Source organism: Phocoena sinus, chromosome 19 (genome assembly GCF_008692025.1).
Source record: "Phocoena sinus isolate mPhoSin1 chromosome 19, mPhoSin1.pri, whole genome shotgun sequence".
Classification (NCBI taxonomy): Eukaryota; Metazoa; Chordata; class Mammalia; order Artiodactyla; family Phocoenidae; genus Phocoena; species Phocoena sinus.
In genome coordinates, this window is record NC_045781.1 from 20510251 (window position 1) to 20523977 (window position 13727).

General features: G+C 46.3%; 1 protein-coding gene across 1 annotated transcript; it reads right to left on the reverse strand.

Annotated features, from left to right (window-relative positions):
* Positions 1-573: 573 nt before the first annotated feature.
* On the reverse strand, positions 574-9712 carry POP4 (POP4 homolog, ribonuclease P/MRP subunit). Its single transcript, XM_032614327.1, has 7 exons — positions 9456-9712; positions 7674-7726; positions 5801-6024; positions 4353-4430; positions 4112-4173; positions 2317-2418; positions 574-1108 (listed from the first exon to the last, which is right to left on the reverse strand). The coding sequence occupies exons 1-7, from the start codon at positions 9460-9462 to the stop codon at positions 972-974; spliced, it is 663 nt and encodes a 220-aa protein (XP_032470218.1). The 5' UTR covers positions 9463-9712; the 3' UTR covers positions 574-971.
* Between the last annotated feature and the right edge of the window lie 4015 nt (positions 9713-13727).

Consider the following 13727-nt stretch of genomic DNA (forward strand, 5'->3'; position numbering starts at 1 on the left):
ACAGGCACACTGCCCAGAGGGCTAGGGTCAGACTGCAGAGCCTGCAGAGCCACGGCTTCCAGCAGCAAATATGGGACTAACGTCAACTAAGGTGCCACTGCTGGGGACTCAGGCTTTCCTAGTAGATGAGGCCTTGGGAAGAGCTCCAGTCTTATTTTCTCTTCAGCCCACCTTCCTTTGGAGTCTAAGTGAGAACACTCTTGTAGGCTTAAGCTCCCCATACTGGAACAAGCTTCAATAAGCACACCTAGGCCCGGCATTCTGCCTTTGTGGTCCACCTCAGTTCGAACTCCCGAATGGGCCCTAAGTCACTTAGCAACTTCACCACTCATTCCTCTTCATCTTTCTTGAAACAGCAAAGTAAACCTCAGGTCAAAGAGTTCGACAGCAGGCATGATTTAAAGTGATGTATCAAAGAAGCAGGGCACCACTGAACTAGTGAGACACGGTGCCTGATGACAGAGCAAAAGACATGGCAGCTTCCACAGAACAAAAGTAAAGGCACGAGCCAGGCACAGCTCAGGCCTCCCCTTCCCTTCCATCCTAGCGGTGCTGCAGGAATCACTCCTGTAGTCTGTTCATGCCCACATGCATATTTTATTATCACATAAACAACTCATTCATCATAGAACGTTCTGAAAACACTGAAAAGTATGAAAAAGAAAAAACAAATAAACTCACTATTCAAGTCAACCTGTGTTAATTCTGGTGTTTTCTGCCAGTCTTTTCTGTCCATGGGAGTAATACAAAAACAAGAGCATCTATAAAGACACATCCTTGTGGTCCCTGACTTCTGTGCTCGGCACAGTGTGCTTCTTCCCAGATGATTAAATGTCCTTAACTCTGATTTACACTGGCTGGAGGTGGTCTATAACCAGAACTGGCCCGACCATCTCTTCCCTGAAAGGTGGGTAATTCAGGCTGTTTCCAGTTTTTCACTGTCATAAACGATTCCCTTAGGCAGGAAGAGCTCACAAGTCAATTGTTCCCTTTGCTTTGAACTTCTTCGCAGACCGCTCGCTTGACCGCAGCTGGAATTTGCTCCCATAAATGTAGGAAATAAAGCCATCGATCTCCACAGTGAACACACAGTTTAGCTTGGGGATAACTAAAAAAAAGCAAGAGAAAAAGGATGAGGGAAGAAGTCCTGGCAGTAGGTTCACTTTTGTGGAGACTATTATTCCCAAGATGTTTATATTAGAAAATACAACAAGCTAATTAGGAAAAGATAATAAGAAATGGAGGAACCCACAAAGGTAACAGCACCAGGATTAAAGGGGATTATTCTGCCAAAAGGCCAATTTATTCACATTTTAAATATAACTCAGGGCTTCCCTGGTGGCGCAGTGGTTGAGAGTCCGCCTGCCGATGCAGGGGATGCGGGTTCGTGCCCCGGTCCGGGAAGATCCCACATGCCACGGAGCGGCTGGGCCTGTGAGCCATGGCCGCTGAGCCTGCGCGTCTGGAGCCTGTGCTCTGCAATGGGAGAGGCCCGCGCACCGCAAAAAAAAAAAAAAAAATATATATATATATATATATATATAACTCAACACCTAGTTTTCTGGGTCAAAGGCTATGAATCAAACTCCCAAAACCAGAAACCCCCAGAAAAACTGCCAGAAACAGGTCTTGCCACATAACTTTCAGATAGGCTCATGGCTTTATGCTCACTGGGGAAACTTGTACACCACTTTCTGAGGTCTAAAATGAGAGCAGAAGAACACAGAGGGGAATGGAACAAAGCAACAAGAAAACCAAGCTTCAAAAAATTAAAGGAACAAAAACCTCCCACTGTGGTTTTGAAATCTCTGGATTCATGGGCAAGGAGGGGGTGTGGAAATCCTGACAGACTGGCCGCTAGTCTCTGCCAGAGCAGTGAGCTCTAGCACACCAGGCGGATAAGCTTGCACTTGCTTCCCTGGAACCCAGAGAATCACCACCAAGGGAGCTGGCTCTGGGAACTCCAGGGGCAGGTGCTTCGTCCCTGCTATCTGTCTAGCTGCAATCCTCTGGGAGGCAGCAGCCTTTGGGCAGGTGGAGGGTCCCAGTCCTAGAAATAGACCCAGGTATCTGGAGGCACAGCCAAGCAGCCCTTCCTTCCCTTGATCACATCTGGCCAAAGCTGCTGGCTGGGCTCATGAGTACCTCAGGGAGAGCCTTGGGTGCTGGGATGGTCTCTGCAGGCTTGGAATGTAAGGTCAGCAGGTATCTACAATCTGTGCTGACTTGAAAGGCCAAACTGAGCTTTAGAGTCATGAGGAAAGGGCCGACAAATCGTCTGGGGAGGCCACAGCCCACGGCGATCCAGTTACGTACCTTTCAGGCGGTCTTCTTTAGTGATAATTTTGAAAATGTGCTTTGTTTCCTGTAGAAGGATTCCTGTAACGCCCACATAGGAGGGGCATTTGGATTTTGTAACTGCAAAGGAAAAGGGTGGTTCAGGGCTCAGGCCTCTGTGGTGTTAGGGGAGCCACAGGCAGCCAGGCCTGCAGGGGCTGTGGGTTCTGGTCCCAACCTTGAGCCAGCAGAGGAAGAAAGACCACCCACAGGGGCAGGGTGAGGTGGAGGCTCCTTGGCTGGGCAGGGACCAAGTGGGATGAGAACCTAGGCTTCCCAATCCCTTGGCGGTGGCTTAATAGCCTCTGTGCTCTGATAAGGTGTCCTTTGGAAGGCCTGCTGCCACAGGGGTCCCAGGCAGGATTCTGGAGCCAAGAGGTTACACGTGTATCTAGCACCACCAAGGCCCACAGTCGGGTTGCTCTGGCAGGGCCAAGTCTCACTTTTACAGGACCTGAATGAACGCCTGTTCATCATGGTCTTCCCAGAACCTCCTGAACTCTGGACAGAATGGGAGCCCACTATAGGCCACCCAGCAGTGAGCTGCCACCACAAGCAGTAGGCCTCTCACCTCCCCCAACCTATCCCCCAAGGTAGTCAATACAAATTCACTGAAAACGTACTATGTGTCTGGCAGTGTCCTAGGTAGGTGCTGGGCACAGTAGTAAGTCCTGCTCTCACAAAGCTGCTGTTCTAATAGGGGGAGGGGTAATGTGTACCAAACCAGACAACTGTATTTTCTGATAGTGATGAGTGCTATGAAAAAAACAAGGGCAGGGTAATGGGGTGGAGGGTCATCTTTAGCTATGGTAGACCCTTGGGAAGTGACATCTGAGTAGGGACCTGAATAATGAGAAAGAATCAGCCCCTGAGCACACAGAACTCTCTGGGAAGAGGGAAGAAGCAAATGCTAAGACCCTGTGGCAGGGCCAGGCCTGGTGAGAAGCAGAAAGCAGGCCAGTATGGTTAGACCTGGTGCCCAAGGAGGTTGGACAGGCTGTTTAGAATACAGTAAGGAGGCAGAAGGGACACAACCTGATTTCTGTTGTAGAATCTTCACTCTGGCTGCCTGGTCAGGGGAGGAGCAGTGTGTCAGCAGGGAAAGGGTTAAGCAGCTTTGCAGTAATCCAGGGGAGACGGTGGTGGCTTAGATTTGGGTGTTAGGACGTGCTAATGGATTGGAGGTAGGCAATTAGGAAAGAAGAAATGTGGATACCTCCTAGGTTTTTGGCTTGAACAACCAGGGTAAATAGTGGCACTATATTAGTGGCACTCAGTAGTACTCAGTGGTATCACTAAAGGTAATTCTCAGTGGCAACTTAGATGATGAAGGCCAGCGGAGGGGCTGATCTGAGGAGAGGCCCAGAGTTCTGTTTTGGATAAGTAAAGTTTACAGTGTCTACTGCATCTCTGGGTGGCTATGTCCAGTAGACAGTTGAATTCAAGGAGTTCAAGGGTAAGGTCTGTGCTGGAGATGACAACTTGGGAACTGTTGGTCCACAACCGACATTTAAAACCATGGGGCTGTTCAAGATACCAGGCTGTGGGTGAGTGCCAGCAGCTGCTGTGTCCTTTGGGATACCAGCAGGGGTCTTCTGTGTGGAGAAGGTACACAGAGGCCATTTAGAGTATGCAACAAGTGGCCAGAATTGGCTAAGACAGCTATAGTCATCGTCTACCCTAAGTGCTGGTGATGTAGGGTTATCCACATAGCAAGGAATTGTCACTGAATGATGGCTTGGGCGGCCAGATGATGTGCTCTTAGGCAAATTACCTGAAACAATAGCGCCATGAAGATCTGCCTTTAAAAGCTTGGCCTGAATCATCTGTGGCTGCCTACGAGGTAAACAAAAGCCCATAATGTATACCATTATAATGAATTCTGAAAGAAGTAAACAGGTCTACAAACTTCTGCAGCCAGGCAATGCTGATAGCAGGCTCCGAAAGCTGCATTTACAATGATCCTAAGACTTGGGTTCTGCCTCAAAGGGCAAGGCTTCAGAATTGTAACTCACATGTCTGGTTTGAGACCATTGCACAGATCCCGGATGTACTGTTTCCAGAGTTCATGTAGAGGGAGAAAAAGACTGTATCTGTGGCAAAGTCAGATAGAGGTAAAACGTTAGGCAATGTGAGCTTGGGATTATAACATCCAAAGAGCACAGAGCTCGGCTTGATGCCAAGGACCGTGACCTGGATCACTGCGGCCTCTTCTACCCCCGATAACCACACTAAAATCCAGTACTTTCACCTCTCAAACCTTAGTTTCCTCACTGGTAGAACCCTCTCAAAGCTAAGTTTTTGCTAATGAGAAGAGGAAGGCGTTGCCTTCCTTTGCCCCTTCATCCTTCCTGCTGGTTAGATGCAGGCATGACAGCTGGAGCTCAAGCAGACATTTTAGACCATGAAGTAACACCTACAAATGGTGAAGCAGCAAGGATGCACCCAGGGCTACACTCCTCGTTGTCTGATGGCCGTGAAACTGCCTACCACACCAGCCCAGGATGGTGTTCATCTAGACCTCTTTTCACAAGAGAAATAAACTTCCATCTTATTTAAGCCACTGCTATTTTGAGGTTTTCTGTTACAGGAAGCTGAAGCCAGTAAGCCCTCAGTAAACAGGAGTTGCTGGTTGTCATAAGTCCCTGTGCAAGGTGACAAGGTCTGTCTGGAGGATGAGTGAGAAGTGGCGAGGTGAAGAAGAGGGAGCAGGTGAGACGATCCCAAACGGGTCTTCCCAGCACTTCACGGGGAGTCCATTTAACGAAGCTACTGGTTAGAGAAATGAGAACCTCAGGCTCAAACCCAAAGTGGACTCTATTGATGGAGACATGGGTGAGGCACACCAGGGGCAGGCAGCAGTCCCTTCCTCCTCCCAAAGCCCAGGTGATTTTGTGAGAGGGGCCATGAACAAAGTGACAGACTCTATCTTATGGGATGTGGGAGGCTATCTGGTTACAGATCTTGGAGCAAAAGCATACGAACAGTCCTAAGACATGCAAACGCAGAACCGTGGCCAAGGAGGGATGAAGTGTCAGCTGGAGGGAGGAACATGTTCTCCCACAGAGAGTGATGTGTCTCTTTCAGAAACTTCTGAAACATATGGGCAGCACGTTCTTTGGCAATAAGACCCCAATGGGTGATTCTGTCTAGTGCTATTAGAAGCTACAAAGAGATATATGTTAAGAAATATCAGTTTCTCTTTTTCTAAGAAAACTGAAAGACAAATAGTCTGTTACCCATGGCTTATGGCACTGGTCTTATTAGTTAAGGATAGGACAGAAGCCAAGCAGAAAAGCCAAACCCAGTCCGAATTGGTAAAGGAAGCCTGCCCCCTTGTGGCAGAAGTGGGAGAGGCTCGCTTAGCTTAAGCAGAGCAGGGGCTACCTAGCTTCCCAAGTCCATACTCAACACAAAGAAGATTAAGTCGCTGGGGTGGAAAGGCAGGAAAGGCTTGCCATACCTCTGTTGCTCTGGATTAATGTCAAAGAGCCGCAGCTCCCTCCTCTGCTTGGCAGAGAGGCCTTTAGATTTCTTTTTCTTTTCCTTCTGCTTCCGGTGAGTGAAGTACTCCAGAACAACGGCCTTGCGATGCAGGTGGTCCTCCTGGGTTTGTCGGCTCATGCGGGGCATGCTCCGCTTCAGGAAGGCCCTCACAAAGGCCTCGGCCCGCTGGGTTCCTGGGTGCTGCATGAGGACAAGATGCTGTGGTGCTCACAGCTCTGGTTGGGGCTACCCAGACCCCCAGGCCCTCCCACACACCGCTGCAACAGCAGATGGGCCGCCTTCACTGACCCACCTATCTACCCACTGAGGCTCACATAGCCTCTCATCTGCTGCATGTTCGTTACCCCCAGCTGGGCAGATGTGAAAGTCACATTCAAATGCCAATTCGTAACTGCCACACAAAACAGCCATGTCAAACTCCAACCTCCTACCCTGCTCTCTGAGGTTATTCTGAGGATAAAAACAAAACAAAACAAAAAAAAAAAACAATAAAAAAATTAAAGCAAAACAAACAAAAAAAACATTATCTTTGGAAAAAAAGACTTCTCTCATCCTTGAGAAATGTATGACAATGGTATTTAAACTGTCATGATCAGATGAAGGCAAGCTCAGAGTAGAGCCAGGCTACGGCCTTGAAGGAAATGACCCCAACACTAGGAAAAACGGCATAACCAAGCACTCCAGGGTGGGCCCAGCCACAGCAGGTAGGGATTTTGACATTGCGGCCATATCGTAATACTCTTTACTTGAGTTTCCAGCCTGTGGATGCAGCATGGTTATTTTCCTGGTCTGCTCTGGCATCACTTGAGGAAATAAACTGTCAGCGTATCTTAGCCCCATGTGCTCACTCTTTTCCACACAGAACAGAGCACCACATGACTGTGACTGAGCACCTGCACTTAGAGAGGACTTCTGGGCAACGTAACTATCATAAATTGTGTGTAATTCTTGAAAGAACAAGCATCACTGTCTCTCAAGTTGGAGTTCCACCAGTCTATTCCTCATTCGGATGCTTTGCCCTCATGTTTGCCACAGCCCTGGGGAGCACCCTCTACTGAGGTCCTCCCTCTTGACGGGGCCATTTCCTGGACCTTTGTTGCACTAACTGGCCTGCAAACACCTTGCGGCTAATGTGTCAATAGTAATCAAGCTCTCATTTCATGGGCAGAAGCAGGCACGTGGATGGGTGGGAGGTGGGGATAAAGATGTGATACACACGCTCTTCATGGTAGCCCATGGTAAGGAGGGAAGTCAGCTTCAGCTTTGTACTTTTAAAAAGTAAAAATTCATTATTATCAGTATTATTACTGTAAGAGGACATGTGAGTCTTTAAATACCTAAGTGGCCCATCTTTCATAGAGAAGCCAAATTAAGGTGTATCAGTCTTTCAAAATCTTGATTTCAAAAGCAACTCCCTCATTATGAGTCACCAGTGAAGCTTCTGCCAAACTGACAAAGAATCTTTGTAGCACCCAATTACACTTATGAAATGTGATCTGACTGCCCTCTTCAGGAGTGAAAGGGGCACAGTAACAAGGTCAAATGACAGTGCTTGCCATGGCAGGTGTCAGGTGAGCATAGCCTAGTGTGCCCTACACAGTGGGAGATGACACAGATCAAGAAATCCCAGTTAACCAAACTTGACTCTGGTATAGTGGGAAAGGAGGCCAGCAGAACAACAAACCTTGATTAAGCCTAACATGTCTGCTGGAAACGTGAGGAGTGAAATGTGGGAAAGGACATCTAAAACAGCACTAACGGTTAAGAAGCCACTGAGCCATCTTTGTCATCACCTCTGTTGCTCCCAGACCTCCTGCCAAGCACTGTACCTGAATGTCGAACTCTTTTGCATCTTTCTGAGAAAAGGCATGGTAGATCACACCTGGGGGATTCAAAGAAAACAAACACGAAATGATCAACTCTGTTGGCTATGGCTATAAGACCTAAGACTTTTATAACTATGAAAATAACTATGCTTATTCAGAGACAGAAGATGGGGGTAGTACAATGAGCACAGCTTCAAAGCTTTCTTGGATGCCTCTTGCCCTACCCTCCAGCCACACCCGTGCTAGAAGTTCCAATGGTGTGCCTTAAAATAGTGCTTCTCAAACATGAATGTGTGTCAGAATCTCCGGGAACTTAGTAAAATGTAGATTCTTGGGCCCCACTCTAAGATCCTGCATTCCTAACACGTTCTCAGATGATACTGAAGCTCAGCAGACAATACTTAGAGTTGCCCTGGTTTAAAATACCACAGGTTAGGAGCCTGAGCAGTTGCTCTAGAAGTCTAATGATGTAAATCATCTAAAAGTTATGTGACAGGGCTTTCCAGGACGAAGACAGTTGGAACTACTACATTTTGTTTACTGTTAGATGTTTAAAAAAGACTCTTCACATTTTAATATCTACGAAACTGAGATGTATTATACAATTAATGGTGTCCTAAACTGATAAAATACAGTAGATCTTTCTTCAAGCTCAAAATACACATTGCTCAATGTGGTTTTAACCTTTAAAACTCACACTCCCGTTTCTTAATTTGTCTGAAAAAGAAAACCATGGCATTGGGGACAGAATATGGGTGTGAATGGGATAAGAATGAGACAAAGGCCTGGTTTAAGGGCCAAAAGACTAGAAAATTTGGTTCATGCTCTATAAATTCCATCCCAGCTCTACTGTGCTTCCCTGAATTCATTTGAACCAGCAAACCAAAGTGGTTACAAGTTTTATACAGTCTGGTTCTCTCTCAGATGGAAGATAGGGATTACAACCTGTCTGTAGAGAGCAACTTGCAGGGCCTGGACCCCAGAAATGACTCTGTAATTGTCACAGGTGCCTTGCATTAGACCCAGAAGTCTTTTTTTCCTATAACAATAGACATCTAATAGTTATTGAGCCCTCATTGTTTGCCATGCCCCTGATTAAAAGCTACATATATTTTATCTCATTATACTTTCTGAAAAATCCTTTAAAGGAGTTATTATTCCTATTATGCACTGAGAAAACTGAAGTTAAAATATGCTGTGACACTTAACTTGATCACATAGGTAGGGAGTGGCAGAGGTGGAACTTAAAATCCAGTTTTAACGGTGTCATGCCCCTGCCTCTAAATGCCCTGGGTGCTTGCTCCCCTCCTTGGCACACCTCTGCTCAACTCTCAAAGCTTTGGGCTAGTGGTATCAATCCCCAGCACGCTCCCTGCGCTTTACACCAGACAAGGGTGATTCACAGAATAGCAGGCTGGGCAGGCATCATTATCAGTACCTTACAAAAGGGGAAACCGGGTTGCAGAGAGGAACAGGGCCTTGACCACGCCAAGAGAGAGATACTGGCCAAGTCGCACCAAGGCCTTGGGCCGACCTCTAGCACCACTCACTCACTACTGAGCAGCCCCCGGAGAGAACCTGCCTCCAGCTCTGACATAGTTCAGAGACTAGGCAGGCCAACCGGGACTCCGGGCCACAGTTGCACTTAGGTAAGGCGGGACAATTTCCACAGCAGAGCCGTTCGGACTCCGCCGCGACCCTTTTCACCCACCAGTATCTACACCTAGTCTCCGACTCTTTAACATCCCACCCCTCTCCAATTTCGTGACCCTCAACACGGCTTACTGTTCATTCTCGGACCGCTTCCGGTGCGCTCTCTTGACGTCTTCTTCAGGCGTCGCTCACTCTTTACCGCTCTCTACTTTCTTCAGCAGCCCTCGACCACCACAGCCTCTCTCGTCAAAGTTTGTGGTGGACAGGTTCCTTCTGCCCGAAGTCGCGCGGTAAGGTAAGCTGAGAGACTGACACGCTCCTACCGGGATCAGGAGCCACAAGCTCCAAACTCTAGGATGGCGCCGTCCGTGACGTCACCGACGAGCGCCGACTTAGGGTGGCGCATGCGCCTCGGAGCGGACTCCGCAGCGCGCAGAATTACTGCGGGCTCTGAAACTCTCTCTCCTTGGTGGGGCTCTCTCAGTGTGTGTTTTGTAGGCGAGGGAAGGCCAGAAGCAGTAGGGTTGGAGTTGGGGAATGTGGAATGCATGTGAAGGCCCGGAATAGAGCGAGGCGAGTCGACTTGGAGAGGACAGAGGGAGGTTGGGGACCAGGGGAGGGTGGACATGGGATGGGAAGGGTGGTGGGAATGAGGTCTGTGCGATCCCTAATCGTGCTCTCTACACTCAGCCGAGGCACTGAAGTTGGGATAGGAGGCTTACGTTCTTGTTTTGTCTCTGCTGCTAGCTAGCAGTGTCATCTCACTTAATGCACTTCGCATCTCTGGGCCTCACTTTTCCTGTGTACTGTGTGAGTGGGGTTGGACTTGATAGTCTCTGAAAGTTTTCTTGAGACCCAGCATATTAGTTTTTGTCAGTAAGATAAAAGGTGAGGAATTGATTCTAACCCTGGGGAAGGGTTCAAGAAGTGTGGCTTCAAGGCCTGGTGGAGACCTCTTAGGTGAGACCCGATGCTACACAGAACTGTGCAGTCTTAACTTTTACTGAGTGCTGGGCATGGGCAGGGTACTGCTCAGAAAAGAAAAGGAATATGGTTTGTATTCTAAGCTAGTGGTTCTCAACTTTCAGTATGGTATAAACTCCTTTTAAAGAAAAAAAATTTCTCAGGGAACCCTGGGAGTATGTCCACGCATCCTAGTTTGAGAAACATTGACTTAAGTTTCTTAAGTGGTGGTGACCTTGTGCCATTTTGATCTTAAACATAAGACTGCAGGCCCTGAAACTGAGTGACTTGTCTAGCATTTACCTTATATGTATATTACCATCACAATTGAAACACAACATTTAAACCAAAACGTATTGCACTTGCAGATGCCTGAGAATACTTAGGAGTCTATGGAACTAAGTTTGAGAAACTGCTCTTGGGGATCCATACTATGTGAACTACCATATCTGTTTTTTAAAATAGCAGCAGGGCTTCCCTGGTGGCGCAGTGGTTGAGAGTCCGCCTGCCGATACAGGAGACACGGGTTCGTGCCCCGGTCCGGGAAGATCCCACATGCCGCGGAGCGGCTGGTCCCGTGAGCCATGGCCGCTGGACCTGCGCGTCCAGAGCCTGTGCTCCGCAGCGGAAGAGGCCACAACAGTGCGAGGCCCGCGTACCGCAAAAAAAAATTTAATTAATTAATTAATTAAATTAAATAGCAGCAGAAGACAGCAAGAGCCAATTTCAGTGTTATACTCAAGGGGGCCCTTTTGAGCAGGACCTTTGTGATTATGGAGATAAGGGAGAAGGCAGACCTCTGTCTTTGAGAGTTTTTCTAGGGTTGTTAGGACTCTTAACTCCCAATTGACCCCTTCTCGAATAGTCAAGGCAGCCCTGGATGACTGCTAGTCTTCCCTAGAATTCCCTGATTGTGGTGGGGTAAGCACTCCCAGAGCTGCAGTTACTCTATAGTTCCCTGATCACTAAGTCTTTTTTAAAAAATGAACAAACCACTTTATTGTCCTCAGGAAATAATTTATATGTATGCAGAGAGATACCTGTCCTTACAGGTATTGTTATCATTGTGATTGTCATTTAAGCGGCAGTTTGAAAACTACTTGATGTTTGAAAATAGTGGATTAAACACATGAAGTATGTAGGTTAATTAAATTCATTATAATCGCAGGGTAAGCTTCAAAAATTCATATTCCTTGCCATCCCTGGAGATTCTTATTTAGTAGGTGGGTCCCAAAGAATGTTCCCAGGTGACTCTGTTGAGTAAGTTTGGGAACTACAGTATGGTATGTTTATATAACATATAATGGAATACCATACAACCATTTAACAAATTACATACAATTTTTGGAAAGGTTGCAAAATATTAACATAAAAAACCAAATAGTATATACAGAAAAAAGATTGGAAAGAACGTAACAATATACTGAAAGTTTCTGTAGCTGTGTAAGTGAACTTATGAGAGATTCTTTTTTTGGTCTATTTTCTAAATTTCATTCAGTGAAAATAAGACTTTCTTAAATTTTGTTTTCTTTTTATAGCTATCAGTGATAAACTTTCAAACATGGATACACATGTTTTCCCACTAGCGACCTTGTGGAAGTTCCATGGGAAGTCAAGATTTGTTAGTATCGTTGCAGGTGACTTCCCTCTACCTCTGAACAACTTATTGTCAAAAACTTCAAATGTACAGAAAAATGGAAAGAGTTCTATAGTGAACACCCTTATGTTCTTAGATTATACAATTAACATTTTGCTTTAATTGTACAGGTTTCTTTTGAATGCTGCTTTAAGACATTCAGGCGGTTAGGTTGAGTACTCAAGAGAAGTTTTATATGTAAAGTGAAAAAGATTAAGCCTCAACTATTAAATAAGTGCATATCTATGGAAATTAGGACCTCCATATAAATAAACACAACTAAATCCATAGAAATCATTTATCTAATGCCTCTGACAATACAGTGGAAAAATATTTTTTCTGCACTCCCTTTCCTCCACTTTTGGATGAAAGAAAAACATTATTTCTAGTAGATTTTCTGCCATTCCTTTAAGTGTAAGAAAAGATAATGATCCTGAAGAAATACCAGCACACCTGCAATGAGAACATGGAAAGCTTTGTTTTCAATGAAAATTGTAATCCTCTAAGTTAAAGTCAGCATTTTATTGTATATATTATATATGTGTATATATATATACATATATACGTGTATATACATAGATATATATATGTAAATTTTTCTTCTGCGTTTAAGTGATTAAAGAGGGATAAGGGCTGTCTGTGCCGCTTTTCTACAGCAGTAAGGCCTTGTCTGTAATGGGTTGACAGCAGTACCTGCTTCTTAGGGTGCCTTTGAGCATCCAGTGCCATGATGCCCATGTTCAAATGGCCTGGCATAGACAGCACGGTTTGAGAGATGATAGCCATCATTATCTTAATCCTTACAAAGCTGGAACAGTCCCTCAGGCTCAAAATTATGAACTTCTCTGGCCCTGCTTTACCTTTGGTCTATACCCTGGTCCAGAGGTGGTATACTGACAAGGGGAGCTGGGAATGGTGGTGGTGGTGGTGGGGACCTGGACGCAGTCATTCCTCAGGCTTAGTAGTGCTCTCTGTCCACTCTGACAGAATGAAGAGACTAGGCAGTAAAGTACAAGCGCTGACATTGGACATTTCTGCCAGGCAAACCCTCTCCCGCTGGGTAGTTGGGTGCTCTGGCTACAAGAAGCAAAGGACTGATGTTTACGGGAGGATGCCATATCAATCCCTTCTGGTCAAGAGGCGGCACTGTGCTCTAAGTCAGTTTAAGACCGACCATTTAGGATTCTGAATAGTAAGGACTGTTGCTATTGGCAACACACTTGGCATGTGTGGTCAGATAGCAGTATCTGAAAGCCAGATTTCTCAGTCAACAACCAGAAGTCACACTTCAAGGCTGCCTTGATCCCCAAGGTCTAAAATACATCTCTAATAGATTTGCCCAGTTCCCTAAAGAAGTTTCACGCTGAGCTGAACCCACTGAGAAACACTTGGTTTTGGTTTTCATGGTGGAGTATCTGAATGCACAGGAGGCTCTTTGGGGTCCTAAGAGGTCTCCTTCACTGGATTTATGGGGTAATTCTTGAGGCACTTGAAGGATTTACAGGGACATCACTGCAGGCTTCATGGGGCATGTGTGCATGTAGCTCCTATTTCTCCTCGCCTGTTCTGCCCTGTGCTCAACTTTGGGGAAGCAGTCGTTGGCTTCTGGCCAAAGAGCTGTGTGTTTATATATGTGTGAGTCCATTCTGGTCCAAAATATGGGAAAGTGGGAGGGAGAAGGAGCTGATATAAAATCACCTCAAACTGGAATTGGGATGGGCTGAAAAGTGAAGAGACCTGGTTTTGTATTGTTTGAGTCAAAGCCCTGTGGGAGGTAGGGGACAGATAGTCTTCTCTCTTCTGTT

What these genes read in the sequence shown, in the direction of transcription:
- POP4 (XM_032614327.1), bottom strand. An exon ending in AATGGTCTCAAACCAGACAT is followed by an intron (nt 4,174 to 4,352) that starts GTGAGTTACAAT and finishes TTTACCTCGTAG; the next exon opens with GCAGCCACAGATGATTCAGG. An exon ending in TCATGGCGCTATTGTTTCAG is followed by an intron (nt 2,419 to 4,111) that starts GTAATTTGCCTA and finishes TTTCCTTTGCAG; the next exon opens with TTACAAAATCCAAATGCCCC.